Genomic DNA, 24,984 nt, shown 5'->3' with positions numbered 1-24,984 from the left:
GGGCCTCGAGTGAGTTCACGTAGTGTAACAGCGCAGCGCTTCTGTGTTGTACGTCACACGTAGGCTCACTATTGGGCGACGCTGGTCATGTGTGTGATGCGTGTGACGTACAACACAGAAGCGCTGCTCTGTTTTACTACGTGAACTCACTCAAGGCCCAGAGAGAAGGAAATGAATAGTTGAATAAAGTTTTCTCGTTGCTTGATAAACTTAAGATTGAGCCACAGTAGTCACTTGGACTATATTAACGATGTCTTTAATAACTTTTCTGGGCCAGCAAGTTTCAATCCCTTAGAAGCTTATGGAGGAGAGATCCAGCTCTCAGATTTAATCAAAAATATCTTAATTTGTGTTCCGAAGATGAACGAAGGTCTTACGGGGTTGGAACAACATGAGGGTGAGTAATTACTGACAGAATTTTCATTTTTGGGTGAACTATCCCTTTAACTGAAAGACTATATGGATTTGTACTTAAAAAAAAAAAAAAAAGGTGACCAGTCAGTCACTGCATAAGTTATACACATTCATACAAAATTACAAATTAAAACTTGTAATCTTAATGTTGATTGAAAAAAAGTCCATAGGCATATTATGCATCAAATATATAAGATTTCTATAGTTCAAACAAATGTTGTTCGTACTATTTATTCATCATAAAATCCTGAAAATAATGTGTTTTCAACACGGTAATAATAAGAACCATTATTAATAATTGAGCGCTAAAAGTACTTGAACTGCAAATCAACATATTAGAATGATTTCTGAAGGATCATGTGACGCTGAAGACTGGAGTAATAATGATGCTGAAAATATAGCTTTGCCATCACAATAATTAATTATATTTGAACATATATTAAAATTGAAAACAGTTATTTTAAACTGTAATAATATTTCACAATAGTACTGTTTTTACTGTACTTTGATCAAATAAATGCAGCCTTCAAAAACATTTATAAAACTGTAGGCCAATTATTCTCACTTTTGATAGATTATATAGTATAGGCTAGTGTATATTCAACATGAGAAAATCTGAGTTTACTAGTATGTGTGTAACAAATGTTCACATTTATATATTATATATTTCAAAATTTCACATAACATGGGCTAGTTCAACAATAACAGTGGTGTTGTGAGATGTATTAGGAAAACTACATTACCCAGCATCCATGTTGTGCGCCTGCGCAGAACTCTCTATGCCGCTAATGAGTCGTTGAGGGATGCAATGCTCCATAGCAACATCAGTACCAGCGGAGGAGCGCTATAGCGGACGACCTGGGATAAATATCCTGAGAATATCTGAAACAGGTGCTGCATGCTGACAGCATGGACGACCAGAAGGTAAGCAGCAACCGCTGTTTTAGAGAAATTACCACTGATACGCGTCTGATGACAAAGAAAGAAGATGCTGCGTTTTAAAAGAGATAAGTTACTAAAGACGAAATACCGTTAGCTCGTAGCTTCACTTCCAAATGTCCTCCGCCCATTGTGTAAATGGAAATGTGTCCTTGTAAAAGACAGTCTGGAAGTAACATCTTCACATCGATGTGATTTCTACAGTGTTTAAATCCATGATGCAGACATGAAGATTTCCCCAAAATGTTGATCAACAACAACAGTCAGTCTGGATCCCCAGAAACCGCCCTAGTTCTCGCAGCTCTGTAACGTGAAACGAGTATTGTTTGAAATATTTATTAGGGGAAATGTTCTTAAGGGAGGAAATAACATTTCTGTGCAGTAATACATGAAAAACCACAAGCCAGAACAAATTTTGGTGCAGGGAAACACCAAACCGGCCTGTATTGTTAGAAGCTTCAGGCTTCAGGGAGGCGCCCCGGATATAAAGCCGCTTCTGCGTGGCTCATCATCAGTGACTTAATCCAATACAAGCAGCCTGGATGAGATGAGAATGAAACATGACATTTCTGATCTACCCTGCACGAGTAATATACAGTAATTTACAGTAATATCAGCTCATTCTCCTTCCTCTGTCTAACGTGCTTAACAAGTCTCTGCTCGTGTCCCAAGGCAACACTCAAAAATAGACAATGAAATTATGACGCCGATAGGAAAGTATTATCTGAATTACACCAAACAAATTGTGTTGAAGGTGCAGTCAGTAATTTTTTTGCTAACTAAATAGTTTTTTTTTTTTTTACATTAAATAGCACTTTTGAGAAATATTAAAATGATTCCAGTCATATCAGTCTAAATTAGTCCTCCCTAAGGGGCGCTACCATGTTAAGGTCACATGACCAACCATCAGTTCCACCAGCTTAAAAAAACTGGCATGTAATAAAAGTTGTTATATATTAATTCTATATAATATTCTTATATTATTTTAATTAAAGGTGTAAAATTGTAATTCAAAAGCAATGTTACAAATCTAATAGGACTATAGCAATGAACTCATGTAAAAACCTTTTGCTTCATCTGCTTCGCGAGACTGCACGTGCAACCATTGTCAACCTATTATTGGTTTGATTACGTTTTGGTATTTTATGACTCACTCAGTGTATGAATGCATTTGTGATTTCACATGCATGTTTCAGGAGTCACTGAGGAAGATTATCACTACGTTGGCTCTGAAGAATGAAGAGATTCAGAACTTCATCTGCTGTCTAAAGCAGAATCTAGAGAACCTAGAGGTAATCACCATAGTAAGCCTTCTCTTTTTACTCGCATTTAGTTAGTGAACTGTTTGATGAATCAGGAAATGTCTTTGTCAGCTCTCAGATGTCCCAAATGTGTTGCAAACACAGTGTTTACCTAGACGCATTTCACTAAATCAGCAATTTGCAACAGCAATACAGTTTCAAGCAATAAACACAAGTCAATGCAGCTTTAACTCTGCATTCACTCTGGTGGTGGTGTTTGCAGGCGAACTCAAACCGAGCGCAGGAGGATCTGGAGTCAGAGTTTAGTTCTCTGCATGCTGTCCTGGACGAATTGAAAGAGGGCATGGTGACACGCATCAAGCAGGAAAGAGCCAGCCGCACATATGAGCTACAGGTGAGAGCACTGGATGAGCTCAGCTCAATGGAATGATCCCTGGACAAAGTACAGATTAACAAATTCAACCTAAATTTATTCAGATGTTTTATATTTTCTAGTCTGAGTGATCAGATATAATCAGTAAAAGGCAGAGTGAGATGGCTTTAGAACTTGTGCATGACTTAGATGTGTCATGTTAAGAGAAGGATAATAAGAAATCCTTGAGGATTAGTGTCTGTGTGTGTGTATAATCCATCCTTGTATGTACGTGCACATCTGAAACACAGCATTTTACAACACACATTCGTCACCATTAAACGTAGTAAAGAGCGTAATGACAGAGGTCAAAGTAAATTTTACCTACTGAAGAATATCATTTAAAAGCATATTCTCTTGTATGTATGACCCTGAAGTCACAGTGTGAAAACATTGAGGTTAACCATTTTATCCGCTCTTGTTTTTGTTTGCAGTTATTATATACTCCATGATATATATTATATTGTTCTAATCAGTATTTTGTCATATATGAAGCCCTATGATCAAGACAATAAAGTTTTTCTTCTTTTTTTTTTTAACACCACAGGGTCTGTAAGATTTGTTTCTCTTACACTCACGAAGGCATTTATTTGATCAAAAATACAGTAAAACAGTAATACTGTAAAATATTATTACAATTTAAAATAACTGTTTTCAATTTTTAATAGCCTATATTTCAAAATGCCATTTTTGCCTAAATGACTAACTGGAACAGGTAGCAACCAAACTGGAACAAAGCAGCAATGTAGAAAAGCATTCAAATCAAGTGCAAATAAGGTTAAGCCTCCAGTTCCAAGAATAACAGCAGTATGCAAAATACAAGAACGCTACAACAATTTAGCATACTGCTAGAGATAAATCAGTTTGATAAGACCAAAAGCGTATATGGTCTCTAAAGAGGAGTAGAGTTATGTAAACCATTCTGGATTATTGTCCAGTGATATTCTGATTGTCTTTTCAGAGCCAGCTGAGCGCATGCACCAAAGCCCTAGAGAGCTCAGAGGAGCTGTTGGAATTAGCCAATCAGACGCTCTGCTCATCCGGGAATGACAGCTTCACTCAGGTAACGCCCACTTTGAATGTTTCCACCATTACAATTCATCTATTCAGACTAAATAACTTTATGGTGTTTCAACCTATTACCTTTTTTGATACACATTTGAATATAGTTATATTTATACAACTTCTTTTAGGACATTTGTCCTCAAATATTTACATTGTCAAAGCATTTATGATGATTATTTGATTGTGTGTTTACAACCGTTTGGCACTGCTGTTGCTTTTTCTAACAAAGTGGCAAATTGTGTCAGAGGCTGCTGGCTTTTCTTGCTAACACGTGCTGGTATGACTGATGTATTGTGTGTTGTTGAGACTCAATGAGACTCAGTTCTCTTGCTCCCTATCTCTTTCTGTCTCTTCCTTTTTTCTCTTTCCTCTCTGCTGCAGGCGGCCAAAGACATAAAGGATAGGTACTGTACAAATGTCCATACTTAGATCTTTGATTGAGTTCAATGCCCACAGTGTAGAACATCTTCAAACATTCCTCCCATGAAAGTTCATTCATTTTATTATTAACTCATTTAATACAAATAGATTTAGCAAATTATAGTCATTTTTATTAGTTCTCATTTCGTCTGTCTCCCCGGGTGTGTGTGCCTGTGTATATGCATGCCATGGAGTGATTTATTTTGCCTTCATTGACATTTCCTTCATTAAATTCCCATGTTCCTGTTCTCAGTCTGTCAGTTTAATGTCTTTGTAGACTGACTGTAAGTGTTTATTGCGGGTCTGTGTGTCTGCAGTGTGACTATGGCTCCAGCGTTTCGGCTGTCCCTGAAAGCAAAGGCCAGCGACAGTATGAATCACATGATGGTGGACTTCACTCAGGAAAGAAACATGCTGAAGGCCATCACATTTCTTCCAGGTTAGTGTGGCATAAATGAGAAAAGCTCATAAACAATTTAAGCAAAGGTCAGTCGACACACCTAGATTTCAGCCTACTTTGCATGTTAACTGTTTTATTAGCAGGATTGCCAGGTCTGTGTAACAAAACCAGCCCAAAGGCCAATCAAAAATAGCCAAAAACTATCCCAATGACCCTATCCAAAGATGAAAACTCAATGTTTGTTGCTCCCATACCTAATATACTTGTTTAACGTGTGTTATACACAATTTCAACTTGAAAATCACTATACAGCCAAGTACAGTTTAGAAGTAAAACTGACTTGTTTTTATGAAACAGTTTTCATAAAGGTACTCAAAGGCCCCACCCTTTGAGTACCTCTCATAATATGAGTAAAACTCATAATCTAGCAAAGTTTTATCATTGGTAGAATGTGAAATATTTCAAAACAAGCATTTCAATCAAATACAGTTTTTTACGGGGAGTGTCAATATATCTGGTATAATAAACAATACTTAATTTCACATAAATGCAGACAGATTTTCTTGTTACCTGTTAAAACCGTTTATTGTTGTGCATGTAAACGCACTTTGTGTTTTTAATAAACTAAACATACCAGAAGTAATCCCTCAATACAGCCTGAGGCTGGGTCATATGCTATTTATGATCAAATTAAATCAAGTTACATTTTTTAGAAATGTTTTAAATACATTATAATTAATTTAATAAATAATTAACTATATATATATATATATATATATATATATATATATATGTGTGTGTGTGTAATGTGTTTGTGTGTAAAGAAATGTATAAACTACAAACTAATTGAAACTAAGAACACTGTGTGAAATAAACGATATATATATATATACAGTGCTATGGATAAGTGAATACACCCATGCTAAAGTTGACTAAAAAGAGGAATAAAAAATCATATTTTGGAAATTGAACTTAATGCCTTAATTAAAAAAATTAGGACAAATCCAACCTTTAAGGACACCAATTTTCTTTGTGAATGAATAATGTATCGTAAATAAATAAATGTTCTTCCTTAAAATACATAAGTGTGTACACCCCTATGTTAAATTCCCATAGAGGCAGGCAGATTTGTATTTTTAAGTTTTTTTTTTTTTTTTTTTTTAGGATACTATGCATCCTGATAAAGTTCCCTTGGCCTTTGGAATTAAAATAGCCCCACATCATCACATAGCCTTCACCATACCTAGAGATTGGCATGGTTTTATTTCAGTTAGCCTAATAGCTGGTTTGATTTGCATTGAGAGATTATCTTATGGAAAGTACTCCATGCCAATCTCTAGGTATGGTGAAGGCTATGTGATGATGTGGGGCTATTTTAATTCCAAAGGCCAAGGGAACTTTATCAGGATGCATAGTATCCTAAAAAAAATTTTTTTTTAAATACTTAAAAATAAAAATCTGCCTGCCTCTATGGGAATTTAACATAGGGGTGTACACACTTATGCACCATGTATTTTAAGGAAGAACATTTATTTATTTACGATACATTATTCATTCACAAAGAAAATTGGTGTCCTTAAAGGTTGGATTTTTCCTAATTTTTTTAATTAAGGCATTAAGTTCAATTTCCAAAATATGATTTTTTATTCCTCTTTTTAGTCAACTTTAGCATGGGTGTATTCACTTATGCATAGCACTGTATATATATATATATATAAATATATATATATTGTGTGTGTGTGTGTGTGTGTGTGTGTGTGTGTATACATTTTGAAATATACAAATATACATTTTGAAATACAATAATTTCAGAATTCCCATGTCACATGATCCAGATTGTTGATGAAAATGTTAGGCTTTGGCTAGTATCTCTGAACAGAGGACTCCAGTATCAGATCTCTGTTCCTCTCACCTATAGTGCCTGCCACGCCAGAAATTCTCGTGGCTGAATGCCAGGTGTTTGATAACACAGTCACAGTGGTGTGGACCTTACCTGAAGCCGACTCCAAAATCGACCACTACATCCTGGAATATCGGAGAACCAATCATGAAGGTCCCCCTCGGGCTCGAGAAGACTATCCCTGGATGGTGATGGAAGGGATAAAAGAAACCGAGTACACACTCACAGGTAAGTGCTGATGTTTGTTTTGGATGTTATCTTTTCTTGAGTAGATTTTGATAAAGCGGTAACCGTGATGTCATTTGTTTTTCAGGCCTTCGTTTTGACACGCGTTACATGACCTTTAGAGTGAAGGCGTGCAATAAAGCTGTGGCGGGTGAATTCTCAGAGCCAGTTTCTCTAGAAACACATGGTAGGCTGCACTTACACACATACACACACACAGAGGGTAATGAGGCATGAAGTTTCTTCTCCTCACAGAAAAGAGTCTTTCGGAGGTTACAAAGCACTACCCCTACTAAAACTGTTTGTTAAAGACTGATTTAGAGACCACAACTGTAGTACATCTGCCTCTTTGTGAAATACAATTTAGGGCTGTCAATTTAACGTTAACTTTTAAAATAACAATAATGATATATGGAAGTCATTATGCCCCCTATACATGAATGCCTGTTCAGTGCATTATAATGTCTTTTCTGAAATTTCTTTATTTAGAGTATGTTGATTAATTGGCATATAATGTAATTATAATTTTAAAAAGGCTCAGATTAAGCTGCATGTTTCAGAGTGAAGCGCGGTACTTTGTTCTTTTACATTCGAGAAGCTCATTCGTCTATGTTTTCAGTGTTTTGGAGCAGCTCGGTTCACAGTAAATGCTGCTCCACACAAACTCCATCTCTGTATCTGCTCTGAGTTTGGGCCATTTATAACATACAATTTGGAAGGCAACATCATGCACCAACCATCTTCCCAAACTTCTAATGAGAAGAGCTTATAAACCTACTTAATACTCAACTCACCAAAAGAGAAACTTAAGGGCAACCTGCAGTTATTATTACATAGTCATATTGATATACAATTTCAAAACAAGCACAGTAAACCTTTTTATCAGAAAAATTGCAAATCCCCCCCCCCTCCCATGTTTCATGTAACATGGGAGGTGTTGAAAACATGGAAAAAATCAAGAAAAATAAACTTAATCTCTTACCTTTATCTCTTCTTCTTGTTTGCTTCCAGCATTCGTCTTTAAACTTGACGCAGGTTCGTCCCATCAGAACCTGAAGGTGGAGGATCTCAGCGTGGAATGGGACAGCAGTGGTGGGAAGGTCCAGGACATCCGTAAGGAAAAGAACAGGACCAACTCTCCCATGCATTCTCCTGCAAGGTCAGATTCACACCTACATATCTTCTCACACTTAAATGTGCTGTACATTGACAGCAGTGCCACTGAACAGCTGTTGCCATTAAATGCATTTGTTTGGTTATTGCTTCTCATGGCTGGTATAGTCAGAAAACATGCTGTGAAATGTTTGTATGCCAGCCTTTGCCCAGCCATAAGCCACTGTTGCGCTTGTCCCATCTCATAATTCGTTTTCTCCCTCAGGACAGCCATGATGTCCCCCAAAAGAGCTCCATCGGCTAGAGTGGGCCGAGACCGCTTCACAGCTGAGTCTTACACTGTCCTGGGTGAGTCAACACAAACACATTACACAGAAGAGCTACAAGACATCGAAGAACTCTCGACTTTGAGAGTGTTCATTCAAAAACTCCCCAATTTCTCTCCAATGTTCAGGAGACACCATGATCGATGCCGGGCAGCATTACTGGGAGGTACGGTTTGATAAGGAGAGTAAGGCGTTTGCAGTGGGGATCGCTTTGCGGTCTCTAGGTCGCTTTGATCAGCTGGGGAAGAGTAACGCTTCCTGGTGCATCCACCTGAACAACTGGCTTCAGCAGAGCTTCACGGCCAAGCACAACAATAAAGCCAGAACACTGGACTGCCCCATTCCGGACCGCATCGGCATTTACTGCAACTACGAAGAGGGTGAGTTAAGCTATAAAAATGACAAAATGAAGGACAGTGTCACAGTTTGCCTGTTGTTAGCTCTGAAACTAACTTGGTAGCTATGATGAAAACAAATTGACATTGTTTGCAGTGTGAGAAACAGCTAGTTGCAGCAGTCACCTATTGTATATTTTATATAGTGGTCAAGCGATATATCAGCTTTGGTCGATATTTGGAATATATAAGTGTTGGAAGCGGGACTTTTATTTTGACAGCGCCAGAACTTTTATACAAATTTGTGTGGACAGGAGAGCTGTCACTGGATGTGCATGAACGACAAACTTTGAATCCTTGATTTCAATCTATGTTGGCACTATATCCATTTGGTCACTATGCCAATATTCATGTCATACTGTGTAGTGTATGTAAAATTAGCATTACCTGGTCTTTATTTGAGAAAATATGACTCCCAGACAGACTTAATAGATTACTGAGTGCACTGTTGGCTACAGTGTTTACTTCCTTTTTTTTTGTCAAAATTTCTTTATTTGTGAAAAATACTAAAATCTGATTACAGAATCAATAAGTTTTTATACAAAGTATAAATCTGTTTATTTTTTTAATTATTTCTTACAAATTATTCAAATTATTTGTTTCATAATGATTCATTTTTAAATGAGTTCTTTCTAATTTATTTAATAATATGTCAAATACATTTTTTTGTTGTTGTTATTTTCTATCTTTAAATTACAGCTAATGTATATTTATCACATAACATAATTTATATCTTCCATTGGTCATTGCTCTCGGAGTTATTGGCATTAACCATCAAAAATTCATATCAGTCGACCACTACTTAGTAACTACTAATTGTTCTTGTTTTACCTCACCTATTTCAGGCACATTGTCTTTTTACAACTCCAGAACCAAAACTCTCCTTCATACCTTCAGAACCAAGTTTCAGCAGCCTGTTATACCAGCCTTTATGGTAAGATACAATATACTGTAGCTCATTTTGTATTTTACAATTAAATCACACATAAATTAGGGATATTTTGAACACAGTCTTGTCTGCTAGTCAGAGTGTATGATTAAGCTAATCCGACGTGTTTCAGAGTCCTTTATGTGAGATGCATTCCAAAACATCTTGATTGAGCGGAACGGAATGGAACAGAAAGAAGAGGTCTATTTTTAACTTGACACGTCATCATAAAAATGCCAGGTCATGGCACAAGATGCGCAGAAAAAAATACAAGTCACAACACGTTTGACTGCATGTGTATGGTTGAAAGAGAATTGCTTTATGCAGTGATTTTATAGTGCCCCTATTATGCTATTTTAAGGGTTACTAATTTTGTTTTTGGAGGTCACCTGCCATAGGTTTACATGCATCCAAAGTCAAAAAGCACTTACATTTTCTCATAATATACATTGCAGCATCACCTCTTTTCGCACAGTGTCTGAAAGGATTCGATAAAGAATTTGGTCTCTCTAAACCCCTCCTTTCCTCTGATTGGTCAGATGGCCTAGTCTGTTGTGATTGGTCTACTGCTTGCAGCGCGTTTCGCAAACAAAACGCCGAATTTCAGCTCAGGAGGTCTCCTCAGCACTTGTATACAGGGTGATACAAACGAAGTTTTGTTTCTACAAAAACACAGCCTCATGCTCTCTTTCACCCCCTACAGGTGTGGAATGGGAGTTTCTCAGTGCAGACGGGCCTTCAGGTACCCAGTATCGTGTTGAGCGGTCAGAAGAGAAACAGCAATACAAGCAGCTCTAATGCCAGCCTTACCTAGATCATACTTCACTGATAAACATACACTCTAGAATTGATACATGTATGCATAGGTTTGGAGAACACCTGGCTAACCCTGACACAACAAGCCTGGAGGCTCTTCCTATCATCACTATGTCATGCCAGCCCAGGGGGAGAGCTGCTGTAGTTGGCCTTCCTCATTCCTTTTAGCTTACTGGTCTGGATTCTGTGCCTTTCAGTGTCCTGAATTAAGACATGATGGGGTATTACTCTAGTTCAACATGCAATGAGCTTTTAATAGCCTTGAGTTCATGTGTATATCACTAGGGCCAAACGTTGTATTGTTTTTAGCATTTAAACCACAGTATTTGAGCCACATTTGAACAGTTATTTCAATGCAACAGCAGCATGTCTGAAATCTCAGATGAAACTGTATTATATTTACACACTGAATGTCTTAAATGATATGCCTCGAATTCTGCTACATTAGCTGCTTCCGTAAACAAACCTTTTTAAACGTACACTTAGTATCAGAGTAGCACAATAATCTTAAGCTAAATCATCAACGTCAAATGCCTTTTATAGAATGTATTAATTCAGCAGTTCCAGCATCTGAGGGAGGAGGCAGGTTTAACAAACCATTTGTGTGTGTTTGTGTGTGTCTGTTCATGATCTGTCACCCAGAAAGGTACATTTTCAGTGTTCTTGATGCAAATATTTACCAGAATTTACTTTTCTGTATGCCTGCTGCAATTACGTATATTACATATTACAGAAGACTGATTTTTTTGCCATATTGCGGTCCTCTTAAAAAGGATAGTTCACCCAAAAATGAAAACTCTATCATTTACTCATCCTTAAGTTGTTCCAAACCTATATGACTTTGTTTTGATAGTTAAGTCAAGAGTCAATATTCCCCTTAAAGGCGCAGTAAGCAATTTCTGAGGAACACTGTTGATATTTGAAAACAACCTAAACAAACACATCCCTCCCTTCATTGCTCCGCCCCTAAAATGCAGGAACACGCAGTGCAAGAGTGGATGTCTCTTTATCATAGCTGAAGCGAAGCAAATTTGTGCTAAGAATAAAAAAATAATAAAGCGACGCTGATGAACGAATGACAAGGAAGAACAAAGAATGAACATGCAGCACACAAGAGTATATACAAGCAAGAGTTTGTTGTTAAGGACCTTGCACAGAGTCCGAAAATTTCATATGCGTTTTTTCGTATTTGTCATGCTAAAAAATGGTCATGCACAGAAACCTTGCACACCGAGTCCGATGCGTATTAATCCGTTGCGAAAAAAAAGAAGAAAAATTTGCAAACCAATACAAAATTGAGTCTTCAAGCTTTGAGGATGATTTTGCTGTGTTTCACAAAACCAAGATATGCTGTTGTTGTAATGTTAGCTATAGTAACAAGACCGTTATGAGTGGCAACTAAAGGTCCTTGCACACTGAGTTAAAAAAATAAATAGAACCTCACGTTGTGAATCACATTTACACACTGCCTCCAAAACTTTAGTCTGTCATAAAAAAAAAATCTGATTGGATTCAATTTTCTGTGTTTTTCGCATCTGTAGCAAGCATTTTTAGAGGTGTTTTGACAATTCAGAGCCACCGTACAAGCGAACGCCAAAATCCAGAACTGTTCAGGAGCAATTGGTTAGCGGAAATTGATGGTCTTCTTTTTAATATGTAGCTCAAGTATCGCTAGCAAAGCATCTAACTGAGCCACTGACATCCTGAAGTAAACTTTGAATCGCTCGCGACAATCCCGCAGCTCCTTGTCCTTGATAAGGAGGTGAAACTCTCCTGCAATCTCAGGATTGAATGGACCCAAAATTACCTCTTTCTTTTTATCTTTTAAAGAAGAGAGAGGACAACAAAACCAATGTTACTCTCCCTCTTTCTCACTCTCTCTCTTCCCCCATCGTGAGTGGACACGCCCCCTACTGCTAATTGGCTACAAGTGTGTTGTGGCGCTTACTGCACCTTTAAGTGAACTGTTAACTTGAACCACTGCAAATGGATCATTGCTAGATTTTAACTCCGGAAACAAATTCAGTCTGAATCATGTCTGAATTCGTTGAAAAGAGCCGACTCAAGATTATGATTCATTCATGAATCGGACATCACTGCTACTTTCATTAACTCTCCAAAGAACTAGGATTTTTTTTTTTTTGAAAGACAAATTAAATTTCAGTCTGTTAATCACACAAAGCTATCAAATTATTACTAAAGAAAAATATCCCACTCATGCTGGTTTCAAATGATTTGTAAAACCTGAAAGCTCCATGTTGTAACCGCATTGAAAAGAGCAATCAGTCAGTAGCTGCGTTTACATGGACACTTATAATCGGATTGACAGCTCAATCGGACTAAAAAACCTTCATGTAAACACCTTAATTGATCCGATTGAGCTCGATCCGAATGAAATTTCGATCGGATTGAAAGGGGTGGTTTATCCCTTTTGTAATCCGATCGAGAGAACATGTAAACACTTGATCGGATTGAAAACCGAAACTGAAAGGACTGCGCATGTGCGATGACGTTAAATAGCGTAATGACGTATGACGCGCGGAACGAGCTGTTTTTCCTGTTGAATAAAGTGTCATATTAATAAGTTTCCCGTCATTCTAAAATTCTCATTTCACTCGCGCGTCTGTGAAGTGAAGCAGGACAACGTCCCACCAGTCCTTGTTTTGGATTCTCATCCACAGACGTCTGGTTTTGGCCGCGGGGAGGGGTATTTTTACTGCGTGATCAATAAGCAGCACGGCAAAGCAGTTAATATGCTCTAAATTATGACCAGAGGCGAATTAATATAACATCTGCTGTTTAAAACAAATACAGATCCAATAGAGGAGAATATTTATGCGCGAAAAAGTGGGAAACTCTGTATATTTGTGCAGTGTGCGCATGTCAAAACATCAGATCCGATTTGAAACTTGTGACATATAAACGCGCGCATCAACCCGATTACTTTATTGATCATTCATGTAAACACCTTGTTCGGATTCATCAATCGGATTGATTTCATTCCGATTGTGTCCATGTAAACGCAGCTAGTCATTCAGTTTTGAAGCGACACGAGGATGAGTAAGCTAATGTAATATAATCTGCAATGCTTTTAATCAAACATCTGAACTGACATTTGAAACATTTCTGTCTAAAGAAAGTCAAACTGTAAAGTCGTACTATTACGCCACCTGTTACGTCAATAAAACAAATGCCAAACATACTTGTTGTCTTGCACATCCACACAAGGAAGAAAGAATGACACAGTGTACGTTTTTTTCCGTGATCATTGTATTGTTATTAAAATACATAGAATAAAACATGTCATGTTTTAACAGGAACAGAAAGACAACATTCGTTTGATCCGTTTCTCTATCTGGAGAAAGAAGACCTGCAACTTCCCCACATAGTAAAGTCAGAGCATAATTCTTCATATCACCAACAACCCTTATCATTTTAGCAAGAGGCAGAGAAAAGAGACATAGACCAGCTAGCCAATAGGAATTCAAGACAAAACATTTATATGTGACCAGAGGTGTCAAGTAACGAAGTACAAATTTGTAGAAATTTGGGGTATCTATACTTTACTGGAGTAATTATTTTTCAGACGACTTTTTACTTCTACTCCTTACATTTTAAAAATAGCCTCGTTACTCCTATTTAATTTAGGCTTGTCGTCGTTAAAAAAAAAAAAATTTGGCCAATTACACAAACGGTTTAGATCTGAGTCCGGCCTCCTGAATACACATCGCTATCTGATTGGCGTTGTGTTTTCTTTCTAACTTGTGAGAGGCTGTAGTCACATTTGGTTGTGCGTAGCGCCAAAACTCCTCCGAACTTCCGAAGGAAACCTAGATGCGGTAGGGAGAAATCGGGACAAATCGCGTCAAATATTGAGAGAGAGAGAGAGAGAGAGAGAGAGAGCGCATTAATTGCATTTTTTTCCTTACATTACTTTTACTTTTATACTTTAAGTAGTTTTGAAACAAGTACTTTTATACTTTTACTTGAGTAAAAAGCTTGAGTTGATACTTCAACTTCTACAGAAGTCTTTTTAAACCCTAGTATCCATACTTCTACCTGAGTAATGAATGTGAATACTTTTGACACCTCTGTATGTGACTATTCACATGAATAATCTCTGAAATTGTGATCAATCAACAGTATGTCAGTGAGATAAACTTGCAATTTGAGTTTGACAGCACAAACAACAGTAGTGATTTACAATCAGCAGCTACAAAGGGCACAATGTGGCACACAATGATCGATATGTTGGTCTAATAAATCATTGTAAAGAACTAATAGATCTTAATGCTGAAAGGATCAATAAAGAAAACTTGATTCAAGGGCCTTTTTGTTGATCCAGCCAACTGGACAAATCTCACAGATACCGCGTTCAGGTGAGTAAAGTTGTATATCCATACATCTGCTGGCTTAATACTAAGGAATTATTCCTCGTTCAACAATGAAACCATTATTATTATCATCATCTTGTTGAGATTAAGATCATTCGTGGATACCTCGTTTCCTAAAAGCGTCCTGGAGCTCATCTGTTAAAAACAAAAATAACAGATATCAGAAGCAGGAAATGTTGGTTTGATTTGAAAGTAAAAGTATTTAGAGTGAAACAATGGCTAAAAACAAAGATTTGTTCTTACTTATGTCAACACTAAGCTCACGCTTGGAGAATTTATCAGACAAGCCTGACAAACTGTTGCTTCGGGACGGTGTGTTAGAGAAGCCAGGAGGTACCAAAGCTTTTCTTTCACCATCTACATCAAAGCAGAACACATTAGAATGTTTTTCTTTGAGATCATTGGTAACAAAATCCAAAGATCCAGCATAACACTGGGACAGTGATGACAGCGCTGGGATGTTAATTTGGAGTAAATGCCTCGTATTTGCACCAAGACATGTCAAACTTGCTCTGACAAAATGTATAAAGCAGTTCATCATTGCAACATCTCTCCCCCACATGATCTCTGATGACAAGATATCACTAAATCAGACCGGGCAACAATCTCTCAAAAACAATTCATTTCTGTCAGGACCACTATCGTCAAATACGACTGACAATTAGCAGTTTGGATTGGCGGTATGGTTCTGTTCTGGGCAAGAAATCCCTGCGCATCCATGCGGCCTAGCATGGATAAGAGCAGGGAGGGCAGCAATAAACAGGGTATATGGGTAAACAGAACAGAACCAACATGAATGTATGCAGATATCGTTAATTCAAGATTTTAAAGTGCTACATAATTTATTCTGATTCAAGGGGAATCAGAATGCCGAATCCTGACTGGGGATGTACAGTAGGAAAAGTAGGAACACACCTGAAAAGTCTCTCTATTTTTATAAGTAATATAGTGAAATATTATTACAATTTAACATTTATATTTTCTATTTTAAAATGTAATTTATTCTTGTGATGGACTTGTTTGGTGCTCAAGAAACATTTATCAATAATGAGATTTTTTTTCCCATTATTTTTGTGGATAATTTTTTTTAATTCTTTGATGAACAAAAAGTTATAAATTTATGTGAAATATATATATTTGTAACAAAATACGTTTACTATCACTTTTGCTCAATTGAATGCATCCTTCCTGAATAAAAGTATTGACTTCTATTAAAAAACATCTTACTGACCCTAGACATTTAAAATGACATATTGTACATTGCACAACAAAAAGGCAACTATTAAAAAAAAATACAAAGAGGAAATGCTGGAATGGAAAATTGTAATGGCTATTCATGTTACCTGGAAGACGTGGTAGGACAGGAGGTCTCGTACATGCGGCCTGATCCTCCTCATAATCTGCAATATCTGGAAAACATACTCAACAGGATCAACAACATGCTTTAGAAACACATTTAAAAACAATTAATCTAAGTAAATCAACTGAACACTGAACGAAGCCAAAAAACTGCAAAACACTCAAGTGTACAAGGACTCACCTGAACAATTGAGGTATTCGTTTTCATGCGGGTAGAATTCTGAATTGGGCCTGAGATTCTTTGTGCCTAAACATACAAATCAAGATTTATTTATTTTTCTATTACATTTCAAGTTTTCTAAAAGTAGAGCTGTTAGTTGAAGTTAGACATTCATTAAACCCAATACAATATGTTTTACAATTTGTATGTGTGCTTTTAGATGGTGCTAAAGATGTATTACCTGGTTTGGGGGGAGGCACCGGAGGAGTAGGCGAAGGGACATTTCTGAGACAATGTTCACTTATCTCACCATTTTCTTCATTGGGCTTAACAATTACTGAGAAAAAGAATAGTACAGATCAGGCCTATTGAACTAGCTTGTGCAAGGTTGCCAGTTATTTCTCCCAGACTGCTTTCTTTGTGTTGAAATAAAGTAATATTATTATTTGCCGTAAAACCCGAATGCCTGCCCTGCTCTGTGGAGAATGTGTGTCTCAATTGTCAATCAATACAAACACTGCTAGCTGTCATTAAGTCAGAAAAAGAGAGAAGAAACACCACCAGTTTCAACTAGAATGGAATGATAAGTATTAGGTCACATTACAGAACGAACTAGTTCTCAACCAGACGATTTTCATAGTTTCGGCTTCGGCATCAGTTTGTTTTACTCTGTTATGGACCAATTTTGAAAGCATGATTTTTAAGAAAATGTTTTCTGATTTTTAAGAAAATGTTTTCTCATTTTAACGTCATTTTTCTCTACTGGGTGGTTTCTCATGAAAAAAAAAAAAGTCTTAAAACACTTATGCTTTATGTGATGAAGAAATATGTTTAGTCTAAACATGGCTAGACAAATAAAACAAAACCGAAAAGAACTTGAAAAGCAAACATTTAGAAACTGTACAAGAACAAATAAATCTGTATTTCTAGTGCACAATATATATAGTGCAATGTATTTTTGTATGTTCAAAGAGCAATCTGACCTGAATGTGTAGTTCAAATAATATAGTAGATTTTTTTTGTTAGCCAACTAGAAACCCATAGTCTACACACCATTCTTATTCTCTCATTTAACCTCTGATTTTAGGGATAAGTTATGGGTAGGGATAGGGTTAGGACTGTTTATGGACAGGAATGTTTTGTCAATGTCTTGACAAAATCATGGCGACCGGAAACCCATGTCTAACATTAGTAAAACTTGTGGAATAGTTCATCTCAGTTTGTCAATCATTCTTTAAGTGCCATAAATTTCTGTGACGTATTTAGGTCTGTTTTGCAACTTACTGTAAATGTCATTCACCTTTCATTGTGTTGTAAACATTTTCTAGATTAATGATTCATACCAACAAGTATGTCAGTCTGGCTGACAAACAAGCTTTTCCTTAAATACTTTCCCAAAAACACAAATAGTATCTTACCGAAATTTTTCTCATAGTGTTCCTCTATCAGAAGAGGCACCAAAACCCCACCGGCCTTCTCCACCAGGTAGGTGACGACGTCATGCAGGGTGGCACAGGTGATCTGTGTGTTTGTGAACATGGTGTGTGAACAAACTCACATTGTCTGATACATCAGTGCACATTTCTTTTCTTCAGATCAAAAACTTAAAATGAACAAGAAGGAAAAAATTCAAGGGTGTGGTTTCCAGAAAGAAAAAAGACTAGAGATAGGGCTGCTCAAAACACAAATTATCTAACATATATAAAGCTCTGTGGTACACACCTCAGCATGATTCCCAAAACTGACCCATAAAACTTTCTTATCAGAACTTCCTCTTTGTTTCCAAAGTAATCACACCTTAAGCCTTTCGCAAGAACTCGGAGTTCACACAAAATTACAAGTTTATAGATGGTTAAATGAATCCTTAGATGTTCTGGAGAGTGTTCCTATTAGACTCAAGCTTTTATTGTGCATATTGTGAACATAACCTTCTATTGATCACAGGCTTTTAATCTAAAGTGATTTGAAAATGAAAGAACAATATATTACTTACAGGAGTCTCAAGGGCAATGGTGAATCCTCCTTCAGGCCTCCGAGACACACGATAATGTTTGAATACTGGTCTGTTGGGCACAAGAGTTGACTTTTTAGGATATTCATTCTTAACTGACACAGCTATATTCAGTTTTATTCAAGCAGATCTTCCCAGAACATGGCAACTATTGTGTAACACGTTTTATTCATCAGATCAAAGTGCAAGGTTCAAGACTATTGAATCAGATTGAGGAGCAATTCAGAAGATAAAGATAATAACAATAAGTCAAGCGAATAAAGCAATCTCTGATAATGCATTTACAAGCTGTCTGTCCAGCAAATAGATTCAACATGGTTCTGTACTGAGTATAGATGAGAGTGTGTGTTTTACTTGTTAATAACTTGGCGAGTGGTGAGAGCAAAAGACTTCCCATCGCTGCTCGGCCGCAGCAGTAGGTTTCCCAGATTGGAGTTCCTTTCCAATAAGATTTCAGCTTCGACATGAGTGACATTATGATAACAACTGCACAAAGCATCATTGAAATATTAAACAACAGGCATGATTGCATTCATTCATTCAGTCACTATGTTCATACGCACACCAGAAATTGCAAGAATGTTTTCTTTAAAGTCTATAAAGTTGGCATGAAACAGAAGTTGCAATCATCTTTTTTCCCTATTGAATTAATGTGCATGTGAATTTAAAAAAAGATGTGCACAGATAAATAATTTATAACAAATACTGCCATATTTCATAAAAAAAACAAGAATTGTCCATTTTCATTTCATGGTTATTTTAAAACACGAAAGCGGTTTTCACACGTACATGCAAGCCCTCCTACATGCCGTGCCACCAGTAAGCTGTTTTCTTTTACTTTTGTAGCATAGTCTTGTGTGTAAAAATGCATTTACATGACCATAATATAAGCCACGTTTCGAAACCCAGGTGCATTTAACTGCTTTCTCTTAAGCCAAGGTCACACAAGACTTTGAACATGCACAATTTCGTTGAACACCGCAACAGAGGTGATATGACTTCACGCTGCAACATCTTTTTTAAAATATAAATTCAACACATAAATAAAAATAAACCCGCAAAGTAAAAATATGACGTCATATCACGCATATGTGTATGAATGGAAGTCAATGGAACAAAAAGTTGTGTGCCAACCCTTTGTGCTAATCCTTTACATGGCATTAGGAAATGGAAAAGGTCGCATTTTCGAATGCATGTAAATGTGGTCACTTACAGAACAATGCATTATTAAAAGTGAAGTGTGTCATTTCCTGTGAGTATTTGTCCTACTTATTTCCCCAAACACTCTCCCCATTTGCCATTGGTCAAGCAAACAGTTAGCGCCACCCCAGATTAACACTACTGGTTGATCTAATGCAGTGTTGGGTTGGTCAACAACCAATGGTGAGAGTTTGGAGCGGGACTATCTGTTTGATGCCTCTGCTTATTAAGCTGGGATAGGAGAAAGTATACTAAACATCAAAGATATTACACACATCACCTTTAATCTTTAACATTACATTAACGCTAATAAAGCAAGTGGTTTTAACTTACAAAGGCATGTCTGGCACTGCGCTAACATATGGGTCCGAATCCTGGAATGGTGGCGGAGCTGAAAGAAGCCGCTGCCTCTTTGTCTCTTTGTCAATTATTTCCTTCATCATGTGAATCTGGCCAGGCAGAAGGTTCAGAGTTGGCACAGATAGCTGAAGGACAGAAACAGCGAGAATTATTGTTCGGTATTTATCTGACTGTTTATGGGTACATTTCATTCAGCTCCCTATTGTCAATCAGTATATCATGTACATGAATTCGGGCACTGGTAAGGACCCTGACTCACTACACATTGGGACACTGATGGCTCTATTTTCCTATATCTTCGTTGTTCAGCGTCTCTACTGGTATTTATGAACAACAGCAGCAGAGATATCTTTCTGACATGTTTATGTATTAAAAGTACATTACGATAAATACTTTGTTACATATCCCTGCAACTAGTTAGAGTGGGGTTACAAATAAGAATGTTTAAGATCTGCTGATCCTACATCCTGACATAACATCACATAAAAAAAAAAACTAAGGTGAAGTACATTGTATTTAGCATTTAGGGTTAAGATGATGATATCAGATGAATGATTCTGTTAGCCAAAGTTCCTAGCAGGAGGTTTCTGCCAGTCCTGTTCTCTTATTTTAAATTAAATGAGCCAGATTACGGAAACTCGCACCTTTTGTCTTTAATGACTCTTGAAGCCCCTGTCCCATTCTTTGAATATTATGCTGATTGGATTAGGACTGGTGATACTCTAGATACTTCTAGTGCTTTGTCTCCATTTCTAAGCACTGGCCCTAAAATCTATGTAAACTACAATGTACACTGCCTTAGTTGGACTTGATGACTGCAGCAACGAAAAAGCACATTCTCAATAAAGAATCCTGTTGAAGATACATCCAAGTCTCCTGGTCTTCACTTCTGAGTTTCCTATACTAGATAATATTCATTACCTGTCTAGCAATGTGTGTTCCTGCTAAAACATAATAACATTTTGTTTTTCAAAACATCTTTCGCATGTCATGACATGACAGGTCACGTGACACGCTTCAGAATTTCCGTGAGCATCGATGCTTCCCTGGTTTCGCTTTGTGGGACTTTTTAGGGAGTGAACATTTCAGTGCACCTGAATGATTTTGTGATTGAGTCAGCACTTAAAATGTCCGACTCCCTGATCAGTGCCCTGACTACTGAACTAGGGAGCTGATTGAGACATGTACAAAGGACTGTTTTTGGTGGTACATGCTGACAAACAAAGACATATAGAGAGGTACTGACAGTTCATCACATAGATAATTGCAAGTGAAAAACTCTCTCTGGTTTGGCAAACATTAACCTTGGAGATCAAGAAAAAAGGGATAAGTTGAGAATATCAGAAATCACCACCCAATTATTGGCTTTACATGTGAATAAAACAAAGCTATTACATAAGTTCCCTTTTGCAAAGTGGGTTTATCTGGCTAACAGACCACCATAAAAGTCAAAATATATAAATAGTATTAAAAATCCTTAAACTTTCTGTTACATGATATGCTCTGAGATTTTTAGACACCACTGTATACTAAAGATTCTTTTTTTTTTTTTTTTTCAAAAGCACAACTGACCTTAGAAACTGAGAGCATGAAGCCTTTCCACAGTTCTCGCGCCTCAAGGCTGGGCGCCTGAGAAAAGAGAAAAGGGATGAAAATGCATGATATTGGGCGTGTATTAACAGATCTAAATAACTTGAGGTTAAACAGCTGTAAGGGTATTGCAGTAAAATCAATGGAAGATTAGTTTGGCAGATTTGTGTAGTGTGCCATCACTTAAATGACATAAGGAAAAGAAAAAATGGTGTCATCTTGACAATCATTAATCACCTACAATCATCTTGATGTCTTCATTTTTCATGTGCAGAGTGAATCCAGCGGCATTCAGGTTTCGGTCACGACTGCAGTCATCTGACACGGAGTTGAGATCAGAGAGCTCCAGCTTCTCTATATACTGCATTCACAAGCACAAGCGAACAGTTTATGCACAAATAATCCATTCTCTATGTAGACAAACACATACAAAAAAACAGCCTTCAGGACTGCAAGCTTGCATTTAAATACATTTATGCCAATATACACACGTTACAAAATGTACACACATATCAAAATGATTTTCTAGTAGTCAAAAGTAAACTTAAAAGGCAGATTGTAAAAACACTTACGACAGTGTCTTTGGTGTTATTGTAGAAAAAGAGTGAATTTCCACACAAACTGGTCCAGAGTTTACGACCCATCTATGAAAAGAAAAGGAAATATTTACTGAAAATAAATAATTTCTGAATAATAAAACAAATATTTACTGAAATAAATAACTACTGAACAACCATAAATATTTCTTATTAATTTTACACCACAACGTTTATATGTATTTATAGGTTTAGTATACATAGTGTTTTCATAAACTGAATATGTTTGGAATTATTGACAATGGTTTATGTTGATAAAATGTTGGCAAATTATTATTTGAGTTAATGTTGGCAAATTATCATGAGTTAATTCATTAAATACATACTTGTGGAAAGACTGAATTGGTTTGTACAAATGAAAGGAATGTACTAAACAATGGAACAGTCTTTTCTTCAGAAAGTAAAATTACAGAAACAAGACTTGACCAAATGCGCGATTATATTTTATTTAACCAGTTTCAGTCTTTATATATCTTCAGTTATAATCCCAAACTATCAAGAATGTCTGTCATCAAAACGCACATCACAATGCAAAACATTTAGGTAAGCTTGGTAAGCTAAGACCCAATTTGTAAAAAAAATACCACCCTTTTACTAAAAATGTCTTTACAATGCAAATCCTTTATCTGTAGTGTTTGATCTGCATGCAAGCACGCCACCAGACCAGTTTTTGTTGACAATTTCACATTTGTAGGGAAATAGTTCCCATGTTGCAACAGACACTAGTGTGACGCTCTTTTGATGATAACTTCTGCTATCTTGATGATTACCGGTCACTTTATATTAGGTGTCTTTACTATTAACTTTTTTTTTACAATTTACATTTGCTAGAACATACTGTGCCCATAAATTCTTTTCTGTGAAGCTATTACAAAATGCACATTTGTTAAAGTCACTGCAGGACTCAAATAAACAGTGTATTAATATTACATTTCCTGTTTATATTAATAAAATTAAAATGTAAAAAAGTCAAACAATGTTACTAAGTTTTTAAATCAAAAGTTGTATTTGTTAACATTAGTTATTGCACTGTGAAATAACGTGAACAAACAATGAACAACTGTATTTACAGTGCAATGCATAAGTTAATACACCCATGCTAAAGTTGACTAAAAAGAGGAATAAAAAATCATATTTTGGAAATTGAACTTAATGCCTTAATTTAAGAAATTAGGAAAAATCCAATCTTTAAGGACACCAATTTTCTTTGTGAATGAATAATGTATCGTAAATAAATAAATGTTCTTCCTTAAAATACATGGTGCATAAGTTAGTACACCCCTATGTTAAATTCCCATAGAGGCAGGCAGATTTTTATTTTTAAAGGCCAGTTACTTCATGGATCCAGGATACTATGCATCCTGATAAAGTTCCCTTGGCCTTTGGAATTAAAATAGCCCCACATCATCACATAGTCTTCACCATACCTAGAGATTGGCATGGGGTACTTTCCATAAGATCATCTCTCAATGCAAATCAAACTAGCTATTAGGCTAACTGAAATAAAACCATGCCAATCTCTAGGTATGGTGAAGGCTATGTGATGATGTGGGGCTATTTTAATTCCAAAGGCCAAGGGAACTTTATCAGGATGCATAGTATCCTGGATCCATGAAGTAACTGGCCTTTAAAAATAAAAATCTGCCTGCCTCTATGGGAATTTAACATAGGGGTGTACTAACTTATGCACCATGTATTTTAAGGAAGAACATTTATTTATTTACGATACATTATTCATTCACAAAGAAAATTGGTGTCCTTAAAGGTTGGATTTTTCCTAGTTTTTTTAATTAAGGCATTAAGTTCAATTTCCAAAATATGATTTTTTATTCCTCTTTTTAGTCAACTTTAGCATGGGTGTATTCACTTATGCATTGCACTGTATATTAACTAACATTAACAAAGATGAATAAAAGGTGTAAAAATGTACTGCTCACTGTGAGTTCATGTCAGTTACTGCATTAACTAATGTTAACAAATGAGACCTTATTGTAAAGTGTAACCCATACTTCCAACAGAAAAATACATAGGTTTAACTAACAGATGTACAGCTTTTGAAATACATTTCAAAATAAGCAGTTAAAGACATAAAAACTTATGTTCAAGATCAGTCATGAAAGAATTCAAATAACTGTGCCATTTAAAGAGGGATGACCCTTCTACAGAAAACTGAGCTACAAGTTGATTAAAGATTTACAGTAAAACTACAAATGAGTCAAAACAAACCAATGGTCATGATAAGAAGACAGTCCACAAGGTTGACTCTATAGCTGAAGCCCTGTAAATTAAATAAGTTCCTTGCTTTCATGAAAACAGGTGATTTTCATTTTGAAGCTAATGGGTCTAATAATGAACTGGTTTAAAAACTACTAATACACGACTGAATACATCTGACTACATAGAGTTTCACAAATTTATTTTATTTTAAATAATCCGATCAATTAGAAATAGTTTTGTAAACTATAAACTTTTCCCTTTTTACACTGTATAAGCCAAATAAAATCATTACACATGATGAAGATACATATATATGTAAATGTGTGTCTGTGTGTCCCACAATAAAAGCCATATTTTCCCACATGAGAGTTCAGAGTCCCAATTAAAGACTTTGTTCAAAGGACATTATAATTTTACAATATAAAAGTTTGTGAGATTGTTTACAAATGATATATACAGTGCTATGCATAAGTTAATACACC

The 24,984-nt window shown here is 36.3% G+C and overlaps 2 protein-coding genes across 6 annotated transcripts in view; one reads left to right on the top strand and one right to left on the bottom strand.

Moving 5' to 3' along the window:
* Positions 1 to 1,229: 1,229 nt before the first annotated feature.
* fsd1 (fibronectin type III and SPRY domain containing 1) lies at positions 1,230 to 13,813 on the top strand. 2 transcript variants are annotated; one of them, XM_084388918.1, is made up of 13 exons: positions 1,230 to 1,338; positions 2,550 to 2,645; positions 2,878 to 3,009; positions 3,989 to 4,090; positions 4,474 to 4,496; positions 4,830 to 4,951; positions 6,831 to 7,040; positions 7,126 to 7,224; positions 8,049 to 8,196; positions 8,416 to 8,498; positions 8,605 to 8,856; positions 9,717 to 9,805; positions 10,503 to 13,813. In XM_084388918.1, exons 1-13 carry the CDS (start codon positions 1,324 to 1,326, stop codon positions 10,611 to 10,613), a joined length of 1,482 nt encoding a protein of 493 aa, XP_084245044.1. In that variant the 5' UTR covers positions 1,230 to 1,323; the 3' UTR covers positions 10,614 to 13,813. The 2 variants fall into 2 exon arrangements, with proteins under 2 accessions (XP_084245044.1, XP_084245043.1); XM_084388917.1 differs by having other exon boundaries at positions 1,233 to 1,338; positions 2,550 to 2,657; positions 10,503 to 11,874.
* Positions 13,814 to 13,864: 51 nt separating this feature from the next.
* The window catches only part of stap2b (signal transducing adaptor family member 2b), a 14,202-nt gene continuing 3,082 nt past the window's right edge, over positions 13,865 to 24,984 (bottom strand). For all 4 annotated transcript variants that reach the window (XM_084388922.1, XM_084388925.1, XM_084388924.1 and 1 more), the window contains 12 exons: positions 22,262 to 22,333; positions 21,931 to 22,050; positions 21,672 to 21,728; positions 20,073 to 20,224; positions 18,894 to 19,025; positions 18,522 to 18,591; positions 17,947 to 18,049; positions 16,770 to 16,865; positions 16,550 to 16,615; positions 16,353 to 16,418; positions 15,253 to 15,366; positions 13,865 to 15,144 (listed from right to left, as the gene is read on the bottom strand). In XM_084388922.1, the coding sequence (XP_084245048.1) occupies positions 15,101 to 15,144; positions 15,253 to 15,366; positions 16,353 to 16,418; positions 16,550 to 16,615; positions 16,770 to 16,865; positions 17,947 to 18,049; positions 18,522 to 18,591; positions 18,894 to 19,025; positions 20,073 to 20,224; positions 21,672 to 21,728; positions 21,931 to 22,050; positions 22,262 to 22,333 (1,092 nt within the window). In that variant the 3' untranslated portion in view covers positions 13,865 to 15,100. The remainder of the gene's footprint in view (positions 15,145 to 15,252; positions 15,367 to 16,352; positions 16,419 to 16,549; positions 16,616 to 16,769; positions 16,866 to 17,946; positions 18,050 to 18,521; positions 18,592 to 18,893; positions 19,026 to 20,072; positions 20,225 to 21,671; positions 21,729 to 21,930; positions 22,051 to 22,261; positions 22,334 to 24,984) is intronic.

This window comes from Rutilus rutilus (assembly GCF_951802725.1).
Source record: "Rutilus rutilus genome assembly, chromosome: 19".
Taxonomy (NCBI): Eukaryota; Metazoa; Chordata; class Actinopteri; order Cypriniformes; family Leuciscidae; genus Rutilus; species Rutilus rutilus.
This window is presented reverse-complemented; position numbering and strand designations above follow the sequence as displayed.